The sequence below is a fragment of the Pimephales promelas genome, chromosome 15 (genome assembly GCF_988280905.1).
Source record: "Pimephales promelas chromosome 15, fPimPro1.hap1.1, whole genome shotgun sequence".
Taxonomy (NCBI): Eukaryota; Metazoa; Chordata; class Actinopteri; order Cypriniformes; family Leuciscidae; genus Pimephales; species Pimephales promelas.
Window position 1 is genome coordinate 11,472,974 of NC_142783.1, and position 18,868 is coordinate 11,491,841.

An 18,868-nucleotide genomic window follows, 5' to 3' on the forward strand; every position below is an offset into this window, starting at 1 on the left:
AAACAATATCGGTCTTTTTGGTCTTTCCTAAATTATCCTACTTTCGCGAAAGGTCAAACTTTCCTTTGAAATGAATTAACATGCCTTCAGAGGGAAATTTTTGAGAGATCCAGAACATAAGAGAACCATTGCAGAGTGTTTTATGTTGGGTTGTTTGTCACACTCGTGATGTTTGAGTTCACATGGTCTCGTTTAATCTTAAATTGCATTATGATAAAGACTGTTCCTCTTCAGAATAACATTTGACCAGTCAGTTGATTTTAATTCACCCTCTGCCCAGACTTTCCGCTTTATCGCTTTTGGGTACGTGCTATTCTGACCTTCCTCCATCATTTCAAAGGCCCACCCAATTTCTTCCCCCCTGGATCCTGTCCATGCTTCCCTCCAACCCCCTTTACTCCCTCTTATCAAGTCTCCCTCTTTAAGTCATCCCTGTCCACCGGTATCTGCCCTGCTGCTTTCAAATCAGCTACCATCATTCCTCTGTTAAAAAAAACCCCACTCTCAACCCTGCCTGCCCTGCCAACTACCGCCCCATATATCTCTTCTTCCATATTTTTCAAAACTCCTTGAGCGTCTAGTTCACGTACGCCTATCACAATACATATTCGCCAACTCCCTCTACCCCCGATTCCAATCCGTCCCATTCCACGGAGACTGCTCTCCTCACTGTCCGGAATCATCTGGCCAACTCTTTTCACGCTGGCCTCTCTTCAATTCTCCCCTTGATCTTTCCGTCTTTGACATAGTTGATCATTTCCATTCTTCTCTCCACCCTTTCCAACCTCGGCATTTGTGGAACACCCCTCATGGCTCCACTCCTACCTATCTTACCGTACCTCTGCTGTTGCTTTCAACAGCTTGACTTCTCCCCCTTTTCCCCTGACTGTTGGTGTTCCCCAGGGCTCTGTCCTTAGACCCTTGTCTCTCTATTGAGAATGAGGAGTCACGTGCCTATTTGGGCGGGGTCTGAGCCGGTCGGCCATGATGGTAGGAGACGCTATCGGTTACCAGGGGCAACGCCTTTAGAACCCATAGACACGACTAAACATTCCAGAGCTCTTAAATTTTCACGCATTTATTATTTTGGCAGGACAGAGACGGATCTAAGAACACGAGAAAAAAAGGAAGAAAGTAAAGCAATGCTAAAAGATAAGGCGAAAGAAAAGGGACCTTACAGGAACAAACTCACACAAAGTGCAAAACAGCTGTATTTGGAGAAGCACCATCAATATATTTGTTCTTTTGCACTAATAACAGTATTATTATTTTATTATTATTACTTATGTTGTCCATGAAACTTATGTTGTCCAAATATCCTATATATTTCAGTTCTCAATAAATATTGTTAAGCCATATCAAGTTGTTTCAAACATTTATTTCAATTAAATAAAAAAGTAATGAACAAGGCACTCAAACAACACTTTTGCATATGTTCGTTAAGGCACAACAAACAGTGAAAATCGTATACTAAAGGCATCAGCAAACCTAGCAATCCGGCGTCTCCTCGTTAGATCAGACTCTCCCTGCTGTGTCAATTTCTGTAACCCCAAAAACTTAATTCCATTGTTCCTATGTTTTCCATATGTATCGTGTGAGTTACTGGAGGAGTTTTTAACGCAGCAGTTACTTCCAGGCATGGTAAAACAGTGTGGTATTGCGAGAAACTCCTCTACTACCGAGCTAAAAACACACGTAATCAATACTGTTTTGCTGTGGGAATCCTACCAACATGGCAGAAAGGGGAGGGGCACTGTAAAATGACGTCAACTCCTCATTCTCAATACATCTCAACTCTTGAAGCTTTAATCTCTTCATTTAATTTCCCCACCATTTCTTTGCTGGTGAAACCAAGATTTTCTTTTCCTTTCCTTCCTTCACCCCTGACCTTTCTGCCCTTATAACTAGCTTAGTTTAAGAGCGATTCGGGACCGATCTGAGAGCAACTCTGAGTAAGGAAAAGTCAAAAACTTTCATCTTGGTAATGAGGCGGGGTTGACCCCATTTCTATGTATGACTATGAATCTTTTGAAGACTGTGATTGGTTGGTTGTCCAAGAAGCACAAAAAGAGCAATTTTAAGTACAGTTTACTCACACACACACACACCTGCACATTATATTTATGTATATAAATCATTTTTTTAGCATGCTGTTAATTTCCTAAGGTATTTGATTGGCTTAGAATGATAAAAATTTTCCACTCTTTCCAATTACACTGATTGCTGTCTATTTAAGTGGTGGTTTGAATGATGGTTTTAATATAGAAAACATGGAATAAAAAAACAAGAAAGATGAGAGAGCCCAACTGGACAGAAGAACCGTGTTTACTGTTAGCCCAGTTAGTGGATGAACACTATCACTCTCAGAAAAAAGGTACAAAAGCTGTCACTTGGGCTGTACCTTTTTAAAAGGTAAAATTTTTTACCTAAAGGGTGCATATTGGTACCTTAATGGTACATATTATCACCTAAAATGTACATATTAACACTTAAAATGTACATATTAGCACCTAAAATGTACATATTAACACCTTAAATGTACATATTAGCACCTAAAATGTACATATTAGCACCTAAACTGTACATATTAGGACCTAAAATGGACAAAAGTTTACCTTTTGAAAAGGTACAGCCCCAGTGACAGCTTTTGTACCTTTTTTCTGAGAGTGATAGGCCATCATTAAAGGAAAATTCGGTTTACCATCGCTGCTTAAATTCCTTACCCTGGTCTACAAATCCCTCCATGGTCTTGCCCCAACCTATCTGGCTGCACTTATCACCTACTATGTTCCCTCCCATTCCTTACGCTCTCAATCTCTGTTGTCCCTCTCGGTCCCACCCCAATCCCACACGGTCTCTCGCCCTGTGCCCAATCCTATTTCCGTTACTTTTCCCTTCACTCTTAAAATGCTGGGTTGTTTTAACCCAACTTTGGGTCAAATATGGACAAACCCAAATGTTGGGTTAAAAATGGCTGGGTTTGTCCATATTTGACCCAAAGCTGGGTTAAAACAACCCAGCAATTTCATTGGAATAAACTCCCACTCTATATAAAACACTATAAAATGCAGTTTTCGCTCCTCCCCTAAAACTCATCTTTTCACCCTATCCCATCCCACTGTGTGCCCTAGTTCCTAATCCCTGGTCAGGACCCTGCTGCTTGCCCAACCCTGCTCTAGCCTCTGTTCTCACTGCACACTCTAAAAAATGTTGGGTTATTTCAAAAATTTTTGGGACAAACCCAAATGTTGGGTTAAAAATGTAATAAAAAAAATTACAGTTGAAAGTGTTTAATTTTTTTGGGTTGATTTTTTTATTAAAATTTTAACCCAACATTTGGGTTTATCCATATTTGACCCAAACTTGGGTTAAAACCACCCATCATTGTTTAGAGTGTAGCACCCTTCTACTTACTCACCCTTACCTAATAACAATACCTTCTTTCCTCAACCGCTTCTTTCCAATGTACAGTTTAGTTTAAAAAAAATGATCAGTACCTTGGTGAAAGGCACTATATACATACAATTAAATTAAATAAATCAGGACTTTGGCTGGGTTTTTTTAAGACATTCAGCTTCATTGTTTTTGAGGCATCAAATAAGCAGGAAGGCCTGTTTCTGTCTCAGCATGGCAGTATAATAGAAATACTTTATGGTGTAGAGGAACTAACAGGCCTGCACAGCTCAGACCTGAACCCTGCTGAACACCTTCAGGATCATTTGAAACTGCAAGACAGGCCCCTTCATGATTTGAGTCTAAATAGAATCAAATCCCTGCATCCAATTTCAAAATCTAGTGGAAGGCCTTCCCAGGAGTTTAAACTTTTATAGCAGGTGAAGGGAGAGATTCATGCTTTTTGCACGCTTTTAAAATGTCCAGCAAGCAATTTCTACTAGGGGTGTAACGGCATGTAAAAAATCGAACTGTACCATTCTCCACCCACGGTTTATCTCAAATCTGACAAACGCAGATAAAACCTGAACAGGACACGTTGCTATCTGTGTTTAAACTTCCAATCTGTCAATTTAAACATGAGAAGATTTTTTGTGTGCACTAATCCAAATCATAGGTTTCAGGCACATTCATGCATATGTGCCTGAAAACTATGACCACCTGAAAAACCTGAAACTATTCTATTTATTTGTGCTGTTGCTTGTAATTGGATTATTTGTTCTCATTTTTTTTCTTTTTTCTTTTTTTTTAAATTTGACAGTAGGCCTAGTCCTTTATTCCCTGAACACAGAACTTTCCAAACCATATATTTGAACCGTTACAGCCCTAATTTTCTACATGGACATTTGTCATTCACAACAGAAAATTACAACAAAATCAGAAGCACATAGCCTAATTATATTGTAGCTATGTAGCATTAACATTTGGGTAACGCTTCCTTTTACAATCCAGTTACCCATGTAAATACTATGTACTTATTTTAGTAACTACAATTACTGGGTAATAACTAGTACTAACCCTGAACCTACCCCTGTTCCATGTAGCTACTTACCTTCTATTAGCCAGTACTTTCTAGGTAAGTACACTGTAAGTACTGTAAAAGGAAGCATTACCAATATTTGTTTAACTGATAACTGGAATAGACAAACCTGATAATTAGGGAGTGACCACATACTTTTCGCCATTTCTGAGTGGGCCATGTGAATTGAATTTCTGGCTTGACCTTCAATCGTCTTAATTAGCCTACTTAATTGGATTTAATATTAAGACATTATATCTATTATATATAATTAAAGATGTTAAAAACAAATTATATCACAACAAATATATTTGTATGTAGGAAAAGTGTTTGTTTTTTTGTTTGTTTTTTCCTCAAAGGATCACAGAGAACTTTTTTTTTCTTTTTCAACTTTGAAATTAACGTAACGTTTGTCTTGTCTAAAAAAACATTTGGCTATAGTAGCTATTCCACTTTAGCCTACGACATGAGTTGTTTTTAAAAGCTTTAAGCTAATGCAATCATTGGACTATACATAAAAACACACGAGAAGCATAATTAAGCGTAATTATTCTTATAAATACATTCATTGTAGTTGGTTGTCCCTCGGTCATCCCAGGACTCTCGTTCTCTCTCCATTGATCCGTCGAGGCGTGCCAGTGTGTTCATGTGATGCAGGAAGGATGCGTCCTAAAAGAGTTTGTATCGAGCCAAACTGCATCACTTCTGAGTCCGACCACCGCTCAGCACTCATCTTTGGATATCCTCTCTTTCGCTTTGCAGTTGCATTGGGTGAAAGGGAAGAAAGCGAAGAGAAGGATTGTGAAAAATGGGAGTTACGGCATCATCCAGCAGCAGATGCGAGGAGGACGAGGCGGAGGAACTCACTGGCACTGCAGCAGCGAGCGAGGCTCAGGGGGACGGCAGTGCCGATGACAAGGTAGAATACTTGAAATCAGTCTCCTGCTTGCTGAGAAATGCTTCACAAACTTTCATAGGCACGATCTCTGAATCTAAGGACACGCAAGGGCTGCATCTCAAAACATAGCGAGCTGCCTACATAGATAGCATTTCTGAGGTAGCTAATGCAGAACATGCATATGATGTTAAGAATGTTTGATTGGTAGACAGAGGACCAAATTATTGCTCAGTGTTTGCTCCTTTTTTTTAGCTCGGGAGAAGAGATTTCTCAGTTATCCTTGTTTCTCCTTGAGAGATACATGAAATACAATCAAATGAGACATTTGTTGAGAGTAGCCTATGTATAGAGTCATAAAATTAATGGGGATAGCAGTTAATTTAGTCTTGATCATTCAATGAGAAATGTGACTTCATAAATACAGTATGAATTTTGATTGCAGTCTTTGGTGTTTTGGCAAATTTGAGCACAGTTTGAGACATTGTTGACATCTATAATGAAACTACAGAGTGGACACATTGCTTCTCTCATAAGAAAAATTTGAGACTGAAGCTATAATCTCCATTTGATCTCAATCTCATTGCTGTTTAGAAGAAACAAACATCTGATCGCACATGCTTGATGTTCTAAATGTATTAGTTATTTATGGGGGGAAATGTCAAAATAAATGTCAAAAAAACAAATGTCAAAAATCCAATATCCTCAGCTGCAGCTATTTTTGCAGTAAGTCAAAGGTTGAAAGGAAAAAGATTTGGTGACTTTGTCCTATTTATAGGTGTTTGGCCTAAATACACTTTAGTGAACAAAATTTGCATTAGACATGGTAGTTCAGATTAGATAGTTTATCTTATCTTATCTAAATTCTGGAACATTTTCTTTATTTTGTCTGGTTCTTTACTTTAAAGAAAGACATTGAGGAAGAATCTGTCATCTTGTGGCATGTGAACTGCAGGAGTAGACATATTCGGATAAAATCACACACATGTACAAATCATCTGCCAAGTGCCAATAATAATACAGTAACCATAATAATTGATGCTTCCCCATGGCTTTTGAAGGATATGGTAAATTCTTTTACACCCGGACTCTAAACTTTAAATTCGATTTAAAAGTAGGCTATTTAATCACTACACTGCTTCTTATCATGTGGATTGAATTACTGGTTTGGCCTTTGATGTTTGTTTTCTTGTTCATCTGAATTATTGTATTAAATGTGTAGGTTAAGAATTTAAAATGCAATTTCCTTTTGTTTTTTGAAAGACGGTTTATTTCAACATATCACAACTCTGTTTGGTTTTGTCAGTTGTTTTGGACTAATGTGTGCACATAAATGGATAGGGATATTTGTAGTGCTCTTATTCCCAAAGGATTCGTAGAATTTTCCCTTACTGTACTGGGTGCATTGATTTTCCATGTAAAACATGATGAGGTCAGCCATGGTTTAACAGGAAGTCTGTGAAATGGCTTTTAGTCAAAGGAGAGCTACAGTATCTGATACTCGGATTCCATGAATGTGTTCATTTATTTTGTTAGTTATCCCAAGAGACCTCTCCTTCAAACTACATTGTGATAAGGTGGTTAACATTAAGCAAATGTAGTCAAATGATATTGTGATAACCTTTGAAAAATGTTTGGGGAATTTACTAACTTCAATCTGTCACTACAGTACTAATTTATTTATTAATTTTTTGGCCAGACTGAGCCGACTGATTTTAACCATAACCTTTTGAGTATGTTGCTGTTCATTATTCATTATCTTATATACTTTGAGACAATAGACATTTATAGCATCATTTTGTATTATTTTAGTTTGTGTAATGTTTTTACAATGTAAATTGACATTATTTATTGTTCCTTTATGAGTCATAAGCTAAATTTATAGCTAAATCCATTGTTTACCTTGTTGGTCACTCCTTAATTTGTACTGTCTTTTGCTTAGTTGTTACAGAAAAATGGACAGATCTCCAATTTGAATGTAAAGACAAGGAGCCATGCAGATGAATTAAATGGGCACTATGAGGAAAGAGTACTTGCAGATGGTAGGTGGTACTATGTTATTGGTATTCTCCCTCATTGTTTCTAATTTGAAATGAAAACAGCGCATATATAGTTTTAAATATCCAAGCACAAATACTTCATACACACACACATATATAGCATATGTACTCAACTTTCTTGAACGTTCTTTCTTTCTTTATTTATTTTTTGTTAGTTGGCTCAGGGTTTGTCACTCTGAAAGAAGATGGCACAGAAACAACTGAAGATCTTCAGGAAATGGATGCTCTTCAACCAAACATTAAGAATGAGAGCACAGAGATGGTCAATGCGGATGGTGAAGAACCTAAGGAGGACAACCAAGTGAATGATATCAATGAAGTTGGCTTCAAAAAAATCTTCAGATTTGTTGGATTAAAGTTTACCCTAAAAAAAGACACATGTGAAAAGACTGAAGCAAATGAGCAAGAAGAAAGAGTTGCAAGTCCCTCAGAGGACTCCAATGACACTCAAGAAAACAGCGCAGTGGCAGCAAATGAAAACACGACTGACGAGACTCACAAAAGTGAGGCGTTTTCCCAGCCTGATGCAGCAGAACCCTTTCAGCAAACAGACAATGAAACGGATCCGGACATACAGTTAGTGGAACATCATGTGGAGGACACACCTGATAAAGAAATGGCAAAAGAAAGTCCTGAGCCGGAGGAACAAATGTCACCAATCAAGCAATTCTTTACACAGGGTATCTTTGCCAGTTTAAGAAAAAGAAAGAAAGAAGAGGAAATACAGAAAGAGAGCAAGGAAGACGAACTCAAAAGAATTGAGAAAACTGATACAGAGTATGCTGAGCGTGAGGACAGTAAATGCATGTGTATTGATATCCCTTATATTTTATCAGAGGAAGAAAAAGATTCAGTGGAGAAAGCCGATGACACGTTGTTACCTGAAGGAGAGCTTCTGAATTTTATAGAGAAAGATAAGGTTGAAGGAAGTCCACTTAAAAGACTTTTTAGGAAATTTTCCACAAGAAAGCAGAGAGAAAGTAAAGCTGCAGAAAAGGTGATCGAGGCAGAGGAACAAGTCTCTGAACAGCCAAAGGCATTCATGGAAGTGACAGAGAAAGAGAAAGAGAAAGATGAGGAACCGGCGATTGGGGAACCAAAACCTGCTGAAGAGGAGCTGGTTGCTGATGTAAGCCCTCAAGAGTCCAAAAAGAAATCTGACACCACCGTTTCCTGGGAGGCACTGATTTGTGGTGGCTCCTCTAAAAAAAGGGCTAGAAAAACAAATGAGAATGAAACGGAAGACAAAGGAGAAGAAAATGAGAAGACAACTGACTCTCCACTTGGAAGTTCATTTGATTATGATCATCTCACATCATCTAATGAACAAACAGGAAGTCCTGCAGAGGGAGAAATGGGATCCACATGGAAAATGTTTAAAAAAATGGTCACCCCAAAGAGAAAGGTCAGAACTGGAGAAAGTAGTACCCCTGAGCAGATACCTTCAGACAGTGAGATGAACAAAGACGATTCATTTTCTAAGAAGAAACTTATTCCAGGGCATAAAAAAAGAAAATCCGAAGCAAGGCAAGAACAAACGTCCTCCGATGAGGCTGCTAGGGATAATGAAACAGATGATGAAGATGATGAAACCCCAGCTATCATTCCCCTGTCTGAGTATGAAATAATTGAGCCTGAGAGTCTGAAGGAGGTGAATGAACAACGAGTTGAAATAACAATAGAACACGAGAAGCCAGAGATGGCATTACAAGTGTTAGAAAAGGACACATCCAATGACTTAGTTCCCAAAATTGCAGCTACAATTTCAAGTAACACTGGACCAACCGTCATACATGGTCTCTCAGAGGACTTTGAAGAACTCACAGACTTTGTGAGCAAACATCAACAACTGAGTGATATACCAGAGGAAGGCATCATTGAGGAAAGCATTGTAACACCAGTATCATCTGCTGAGTGGACAACACAGGATGACACCTTATCTGAGGACATTGTGGAGTTGACAGCTGATGCGGTCACTGCCCCAGAACCAGCAAGTGAACAATTCATTGGGGATGACACTACTGAAATGGTCTCGGCAGTCTCGCAACTAACTGAATCACCCTGGACATCTGGACATGTTACACCAGTGTCGGCTGAATATAGTGTACAAACATCAGATGTGATCCTACAGGAAGCTATTCAATCTATCTGCATGACTCCAAGTGTTCAATCAGTAACTACAAAAGATGAAAGACAAGAATCTCTGGCCGTGTCAAGTTCACCTTATATTGTACAGTCCTACACTCAAGAGGAAAAAACGGTTTTGGTTGCACATAAGAAAACTGAAGCAACGGCAATATGTACAGGTCTAGTATCTCAGGAAATAGAGTCTGTTGAAGAGCATCTCCCTGCACACTTAGTGGAGGCAATACCTGAAGTGAGCGATGCTGTCCCAACTGAATTCGTTTCTGATAACTTAACAGATGAACCTGAAGCTGCAGGACATGTGACAGATGAGGTCTATGAAGCTGAAATCAAGTATGTGAAGACTGAGTATCAGGAAATAATTGTGAATGAAGAAGAATCTGGCACTGAAACACAGCTGGACATAGAGCAAGTCATTCAATTAGTGGAAGAGCCTTTAATGGAAGAATCAGAGGAGACTCATATGGAGGGCAAAACAGAGGAATGTACAACTGGTGTTGAACTCGGACAAATGATTGACACAATGCAAAGTGAAGCTGGGCTGGACCAGGCTATGTCAGACTACACAAATCTTCCTGAAACAGAGTGTCCATTGTATCCAGAGTTAGAGGAACCGGTCTATGAACAACAATTAGCTGCTAAACCTGAAAAAGAGCTGAAGCTACCAGATGTTGAATTGTCACCTGCTGAGTTTGAGCAAGCTGCACTCGCTGAAGTTGTTGAAACTTTGACACATGGCGTTGTAGACAACATTTCTGACACTACTACAAGTAAAACCTCAGATGTCCCTGAGGAGGAAATTGAAATGATAGCCTCAGTGGAGGAGTGTCTGGAAAGCAAAGAGAGTATTATAAGTTCAGATCACATTGTGGCCGAGACACTGGAGTTAGAATACAATTTAGAAGCAGAAGTTGTATCAATACAAGTTGATGTCTGTGAAGTAGAAGTTGGCCCGAAAGATACAGTCCTTTTAGCAGGAGAATCAGCAGTGACTGTAGAGGACATCAGTGAGAAAATGGCTGAAAAGATTTCAGAAGCTATAGAGGAATCATTATCCAGAGAACAGATGCCAGCCAAGGAGGTGTCACTTCCAGAATCGGTATTAGTTGAGCAGGCTGAAGAGATCTATAAAGAAGACATTGATACAGACATGGATAATAACAAAGGGGATGACAGTGCAAGTGACAGAATGGACAGGATTTTTGTGAAAGAGGTAGAGGAACTTGCTGTAAAAGAAGAGCAACTTTTAGCAAATACTGAAAGCAATGAAACAGACAATCAAGAAGTTTCTGCTGATGCAAATACTACTGATGAATCTCCTGAAATAACAGTTGATGCAGATACTGAAAATGGAGAGACGGTTCATGAAATTAGAGAAGACACAGTTGTTCCTAGGTTTTCAAAAGATGTATCTGAGCAGATAGAAACACCAGCAGAGCTCGATACTAGCTGTGAAGTCATGCTGACACCTCAAGAGACAGCATTGCCAGAAGTTGAAGCAAGACCTGTACCAATAGAAATAGTGGGTTCTCAAACAGTGGAGTGCAGTGAAGACACCAAACATAGTCCAGAACCGCCCAAAGAGAATGAACAGCCAATGACAAACGAGAATATTAAGACTGGTAAAGTTTTAGAGATGGTTGCCATTATTGAGAACACAACAAAACACTCAGGGACAGAGAAACTTGCAGTGGTTGAACCAGTAGCACAGGCACTCGCAATATCAGAGCCAACAGAACAAGAGGGTGATGCATCTGAAATGACTGTAGTTCATGCTGAAGCAATAGATGGTGAGCAAGCCGTAGCAACATTAATGAAAGAAACAGCAGTTCCAGAAGAAAAGGTTATGATGGCTATTGCTCCCAAATCGGATCCAGAAAAGTATGACTCGGGGACGACTGTGATTGAAGTGGCTGCAACCACAGTGCTTGCACAAAACGATACTGCTGCACAAATGGAAGTTAGTAATGTGAGTGAACACATGAATGAAGCAGATGAAGATGGTAGGCTAAAATGTGAACCTCTTGAACAGCTGATTGAAACGACACTGTCAAATGAGTTACAGTTAGACAAGGCAGAAATTAAAGATGAAATTCCAGCAGTAATGGAAGCAACTCACATGGCACAGGTACTACCATTGAGCTCCGAAGTTACAGCAGAAATGCCAGACATTTCTGTTTCTGAGATACAAACACAAGTAGTGAGTGAACTCAGAGCTGCGACACTTGAAGTGACAGAACCAGAGGTTGAAATGCCAGTGGTAACAGAAGTTAAAGTTGAGACAGCTGTTGTAACTGAGCTGGAAGTGGAGAAACCTATTGTCACATCAGTGGTTACTGAACTTGAAGTAGAAACGTTAGTGGTTACATCTATGGCAAAGACGACTGATACTCTCAATTCTGTTGTAACTCCCCAGAATCAAAACATAGACACTGACACGTCAGTGTTGACAACAGTGATCAAGGAACAAGAGGAGGAGGTGCCTACTGTTATTTCTGTGGTAGTGACACCAGCTACACCTCTAGATGAAGTAACACAACTTGGAACTCTAGGCAAAGAGTCAATGGTTGTAGCATCAGTCGAAGACACACCAGTTGTGACTGTAGCAGCAGAAACACCAAATGTTGAATCAGTGATTGTGAGGACTGCTGTGGCCCCAGTAGTAGACATACAGAATGTGATTCCAGTGGTACCAACACCAGATCTTGATTCAGTGCTAGGGACAGTGGCTGCATCTTCAGTCTTCAGTGCAGCAGTTGTGACTACAGTAGCAGAAGCAGCAGTTGTAGAAACACCAGTTGTTTCTTTCACAGATGTAAAATCAACTCCAGTTCTAGTGGCAGCTGTGATAGAGAATACGAATGTGTCCCCTGTAGTAGAGATCCCAGCAGTACAGTCAGCAACTGTAGGTCCAGTAATAATGTCATTAGCTGTAACATCTGTGGCGGAGACATCGGCTGTTACTTCAATGACAGAAACTGTACCTCCAGAAGTTACACTAGATGTGACCCCAATTGCAGAAACAACAGTGAGCCAAGTAATTAAAACTCCGGTGACTTCCATCACATCAGTTAAACCAACTGTAGCTGCAGTTACACAGACACCAGTCATTGAGATACCAGCTATAATTCCAGAGACAGTACCAGAGACTGTATCTTCTGTACTAACTACATCAGCTGAAACTCTAGTAGCATCAGAACAAAATATGACCCTAGTAGTAGAAACTCCAGCAGTATCTTCGATTGCAGTGGCAGAGACATCACAGGTGGCAGAAATACCAGATCAGATTTCAGTCATTCTAACAGAAGCAGCAACTATAGTTACACCAGCAGCAACTTTAGCAGCAGAAATGTCAGCTGTGATCCCAGTAGTTGAAACTGCTGTAGTAAAACCAACTTCAGTTGCACTGGTAGAGACACCAGTTGTGACACCAGAGATAACATCAACTGTGACTCCAATAGCAGAAAGGGCAGTTGTGAGCCTAGGACAAGAAGCTATAGTAGAAGCCCCAACTGCAATTACAGTAGTAGAGAGACCTGTTACGATCCCAGTGGTACAGACACCAGCTCTGGTATCAGTGACTGTAAAAGAAGCTGCACCTCCAGTAGTTCTACCAGCAGTGACTGCAGCAGCAGAAAAAGTTGTGAGCACAGTAGTAGAAACTCAAGCAGTAAAGCCAACAGTGTCTGTGGCAGAGACACCAGTTGTGACCCCAGAGATGATAACATCAACTGTGACTCCAGTAGCAGAAAGGGCAGTTGTGAGCCTAGGACAAGAAGCTATAGTAGAAGCACCAACTGCAATGACAGTAGTAGAGAGACCTGTTACGATCCCAGTGGTACAGACACCAGCTCTGGTTTCAGTGACTGAAAAAGAAGCTGCACCTCCAGCAGTGACTGCAGCAGCAGAACCAGTTGTGAGCACAATAGTAGAAACTCAAACAGTAAAGGCAACAGTGTCCGTGGCAGAGACACCAGTTGTGACCCCAGAGATAACATCAACTGTGACTCCAGTAGCAGAAAGGGCCATTGTGAGCCAAGTACAAGAAGCACCAACTGCAATGACAGTAGTAGAGAGACCTGTTACGATCCCAGTGGTACAGACACCAGCTCTGGTTTCAGTGACTGTAAAAGAAGCTGCACCTCCAGTAGTTCTACCACCAGTGACTGCAGCAGCAGAAACAGTTGTGAGCACAGTAGTAGAAACTCAAGCAGTAAAGCCAACAGTGTCCGTGGCAGAGACACCAGTGCCTGTAGCTTCAGCTCCAGTTGTGCCTTTGGTAAAAGTGACACCAGTTGTGGCAGTGATAGAGACACCCTCAACACAGACATCTGCTTTAGCCCCTGTGATGGTGACAACAGCCATTGGCCCAGTTGTAGAGGTAGCAGCTGCAGCGCTTGTTGTTGTGACACCAGAGGTACAGGAACCAATGTTGCAGATGGTTGAACAGGAAAAAAAGGAAGAAAAGACAGAGGCTACAGTTGTGCCTGAAGATGTTGAACCACTACTAGCAGCAGCAAAAGAGGAAAAGACACCAATTTTACCTGAAGAAAATGCCAAGGGTCCCTTGCAACACGAGCCTGTTACTTCAACAGAACCTCAATCAGAGGTTGAAGATGATGTGTGGGAGGATGCTGTAGATAATATTGGAGATTCCCAGGGTCTAGTGACACACACAGATGTAACACCCCAAGATACGGCTGCTAAACAAACATCTGATGCCGCAATTTGAGAGTGGCATGCTAAACCAAATGAAATATATTATGAGCTAGTAAGTGATTTCGTTATATTTCATTTAGTTGCCAGTAATTTATTTAATTTTTCTTTAAAATGAATAACAATGATTTTATGATTTCAGGTGCAAATTTAACAAGGACAGATGATAACTTTTTACACTTGGAAAAGGATGTGTGCTCACCTGGGACTCACATTTCTCACAACAAAGAAATGACCAAACCACTGAGAAATAAAATTGCATCAATAAAATCCCATTAAGTTTAGTTGTTCAGTAGATAGGCTGTTCTTTGATCAATCACTACTTTTTTTTTCTTTGACAGAAAATATGTCAACATATGAAACCCTTGAAAAGCAGCTATTTCGTCATATTCATACTGAGGATATTTGTCAATGTATTATAATTTATTTATGTGCTGATTCTTACATTAGAGTGAGCTTATCACACATCATTTTAGTATTAGTTTAGGAAAATTCAAGTCAATTGTTGAAGGCAAATGCAGTTGCCTGGTGTGTTAAGATATGTACTAATTAAATAGTAAAGAGGTCAAAGGTTAATTTATGTTGAACCATTATACGCCTCGTTATACTTCTGGGAGGAATTTCTATGACATTCTAAATATGATGTACACTTTACCAAAGCTATAATAAGCACTGAAATTTTAAACTTCACAATCACGTTCCATTTAGACAGTATTCAGTCAGAATCAGTCACTTAATTTGTAACAGAAAATGACAGATTGTTTAATTTGTTTTACAAAGATATTTTACAAAGTTAAAATCTGATCAAACACATTTTTTTATTTTTGTTGTCCATATTGCGATATGACATTGTTACAAAATATGTTTATATTTTGTTTATATTTTTATAATTCAAGAAAATGTCATTATTGTTGGCATCAAAAGCATGCATACTAATGTTGGCTTGTCCCCCTCAGGGAAGCACTTAACATATATAAATGTTACATATAATGAAGATCAATACACTCTGTACTCTCTAAGATCATTAAACTATTTTAATGCATTTTTTTTAATATTATATAAGCTGCCTTACTGTATTGTGGGGGTTTGAAAGCGTCTGGCCTGACAGAATAAGCCACTAAAATACTGATAGAAACATTTTAACTGATTCTAATATATTCCTAGGAAGGAAGTGTTTGACTATACAGGCTATGCATCTTCAAAGAAGTTGTAATATTAACAATCAACCAAATACAGGAGTATGGTATTGTTCTTGTATTTTGAAACATTTCAAAATGTATGGTTTAATACAAATTATATTTCAAGTTTTTATAAAAAAAATAAAATAAAAAATACTTCACCAATGTTTGTCTTGATTTATAAGACAACTCGATTATTTTTCAACTTTGTGCAACAGGATGAAGAAACTTGTTTTTGATGGGAAACAGTACATATAGTTTTGCCATTTTATTAGTTTCAAATAAATCCACAAACATTTTAGCAGCAAAAAAAAAAACACCAAACAAAAATAAGCATGAAAGAAAAATGGAGTGGACCTTTAAACACACACAAAAAAAGTTAAATATTGGCACTGAAAAGGACTAATACTGCTTTAGCGTGACATTTTAAGAAGGACTGGTCACTTCAGGAGTGGTTGTTTCTAAGTCCTTATCCCCCATTGAATTTTCTGCCAGTGGTACAGCTTCACTCTCAGGCAAACACTGATGTTTGGGAACCTCAGAAGGACTTGCAAAAGGAGCTGCACACATGCTGCATTTATAGGGTCTTTCTGAAGACTGGAAGAGAGCTTCCACCTGACTGTTGTCTTCTCCACCACACAGAACCAAACTCTGTTTGTTGACCATAATGTATGAATCTGAGTCCTGACTCAAACAAACATGTCGAGATGCTTGGTTCGCTCTGCAGAAGTTCTTTCCACAAGCACTGCACTTATACGGCTTCCCTGTGTGAATGTACATGTGCTCACGCCAGTGGCTCTTCTGAATAAACTTGCGAGCACAGGTCGGACACTCAAATTTTCGGCGTTTCATTTCACGACCCATCTCGGTGCCCTCCAGGTTGTCTATATCAGCAATTTCAGAGGGCGGTGGGGTGTCTTCCATCCACACCTGTTGATCGGTATCACTAATAACGTCACTGTCAGCATGCAAAAGCTCCTCCTCCATTTCCTGACCTTCAAGCTCATTAGTGTGACCATTTTGCATGAATGACGACATTTGTGGCTCAGTTGCTTGGCTGGTGTGGACTAGTAGATGCTCCTTCAACTTGGACCTCTGGTTAAAACGGATTCCACAATAATTGCAGCCATAATTCTTCCTGGAGGAAGCACTTCTACTCATTATGCCATATGTGAGGTGTTGGACGACCGATGCTGCAGGGTTCTGGGTGGGTGACTCAATGCCGACAGGTTGTGGAGATCTATAATCCATATCGGAAAATTCTTGGCCGGTGATTTCACCGTTTGTAGCATAAACATCCCCCTTAGATCTTTTATTGTGTCGGCTGCATGTCTGATCAGGTATCTGTATACCATAAAGTGAGTTTGTCAAAGGTACATACTGGGACTCTGGATTTATAAGAAGACTTGCCTCTTGTAATAAGGGGTAAGCATGCAGGAATTTGACACCCTGCTCAAGGCGAAGGGGGTCAATGGGCTGTGTGGTAAATTTTCCAGTGTACATTAGGTTAAGCAGGTAGCTGAAGATATCTGCTTGTATGTCTGAAGGCTTCAGTCGAACACAGTCACTACAAAAGAGAAGCAGAAAGGGTCATTTAAATCCTGGTCTCCTCTGAAATAATGTAATTAATGTACTAGGACTTTTTGCAATCAAGTTCACGTTACCTGTCTTGATGGATGAACAGCATACGGAAGTAGTTTGAGAAGGCAGCGAGAACGGCTTTATGGGCTTTGAAAAGTATATCCCCGATGGCCACAGTACAGTCACAGAGGAAACCAAACTCTCTCTGAGCGTTGAGACGCTTCAGAAGCACAAGACCATGATGTGCTAAATCCATTTTTCCCACCTAAAACTAAAAAATCATCAGGATTTCAAAAGATTTCTCCTGATCAATCAATTTATCTTGCTCCACATTCATTATTTTATTACATTTTGGTCACCAAAACTACATTTAGTATGTATGCACTTCACTTGTCTCTCTCTTTACCTACACCTGCAAAATATTTTAAATATTTTGACATTCCTCACCTGCAAAATATTTTAAATGTAAAAACATCCTATGATGACTGTATAATGTCCTAAATATGTTAAAGTGGCAGAAGTCTGGCTTAAATGTCTAAACAGGTTTTGAGGCTACTCGTGTGTGCGTGTATGTGTGTGTTTTTACTGTTAAGGCTCCGCCCATGTTGGTGAACTCCGAGTACAAAAGTTTCCTCGGACAAATAGGAAACACGCGCTCGAGCAATGAACCCAATAAAATAACGTTACACCTATTAATGAGCGAATAATAAACAGAGAGATTAAAAATGGTTCGTTTTCCGATAACGAAAGCCACGTGAAGAAGAAAAAGGTCAAAGTATTAATAATTTTCAGACAGGATCCGTGAGTAATCAATAGTGCTCATCGTTACTAGGGTAAAAACGCCGACAACCGGTTTATTAAACACTTGTTTCAAATAAGACCATTGAGGCGTCACTTACCGTTCTTTCAAGAAATCTAATGCCTTATTCAGTTTGGTTTGTTGGCTGAAAAACAGAGGAAGCTTCTTCGCCGAAACAGCAGTACCAGTCAAGTCAGTCGTGAACCGCTGCTGCTGTTTTCCGGAGAGTTTGAAATCACATGACACGAGCGCGCGCCGGATCGAACGGCTGTCAATCACAAGAGGCTGATCAATCAGCTGCATTAGAACGTCACATGACGTCACGTCATGGTGTATTTGTTAACAGTTAAATCTGAGCAGCATAAACTAGTGAAATAAATGGTAAATAAAGGTCTGAAATATAAAACACCCAGCTGGAAATTCCAGTTTATGATGGCAGGCCTGTGTTGCAATGTTCCAAAGGCAAAAAACAAAACCTTTTTGTGAAGTAAAAATCAATGGAGACATTTTTGCAGTATTGTAGATGACGAAAATACAACCCCATTATGATACCAAGTTTCACGCCATGGGCAAATAAGGCAGCATCTGAAGATTTGTACACATTTCAGAGCCATATAAATATTACTTTAGCATAGTTTTATATAAAGGCATTTGCTGAGTCTTAAGTTGATGTTAATCGAGAAGAAGAATTTTATTTAATATTTAAGAATATATGTAAGAATAAAGAGAAGTAACAATAATAATGTGCACGACAGGGGTTGCATAGACTAGTCGCTAGTCGACTTTAATGCTGTCATGATGCTTTAAATCGACTAGTCGCTCATCACTCATGGCCTATTAGAGGGCGCAACAGGTTAATACATTTTAAGTCCACTTTTACGCTCCATTTCCAACAGTTAAAATGACAAATAAACACATACTGAGAGGCATGTTTGATTATTTGGATGCTCAAAATTCATCGGGAGGATGTACTTTTTAAACAGCTTATTGCACATAAGATAATCGCCATTCTAAACTAATGCG

The 18,868-nt window shown here is 39.5% G+C and overlaps 2 protein-coding genes across 2 annotated transcripts; one reads left to right on the forward strand and one right to left on the reverse strand.

Moving 5' to 3' along the window:
* Window positions 1-5,186: 5,186 nt before the first annotated feature.
* akap12a (A-kinase anchoring protein 12a) lies at window positions 5,187-14,521 on the forward strand. Its single transcript, XM_039681697.2, has 4 exons — window positions 5,187-5,390; window positions 7,309-7,408; window positions 7,582-14,342; window positions 14,430-14,521. Exons 1-3 carry the CDS (start codon window positions 5,280-5,282, stop codon window positions 14,301-14,303), a joined length of 6,933 nt encoding a protein of 2,310 aa, XP_039537631.2. The 5' UTR covers window positions 5,187-5,279; the 3' UTR covers window positions 14,304-14,342; window positions 14,430-14,521.
* A 1,197-nt stretch (window positions 14,522-15,718) lies between these two features.
* On the reverse strand, window positions 15,719-18,097 carry zbtb2a (zinc finger and BTB domain containing 2a). The gene is made up of 3 exons (XM_039681813.2): window positions 17,946-18,097; window positions 17,130-17,317; window positions 15,719-17,032 (listed from the first exon to the last, which is right to left on the reverse strand). Exons 2-3 carry the CDS (start codon window positions 17,300-17,302, stop codon window positions 15,892-15,894), a joined length of 1,314 nt encoding a protein of 437 aa, XP_039537747.1. The 5' UTR covers window positions 17,303-17,317; window positions 17,946-18,097; the 3' UTR covers window positions 15,719-15,891.
* Between the last annotated feature and the right edge of the window lie 771 nt (window positions 18,098-18,868).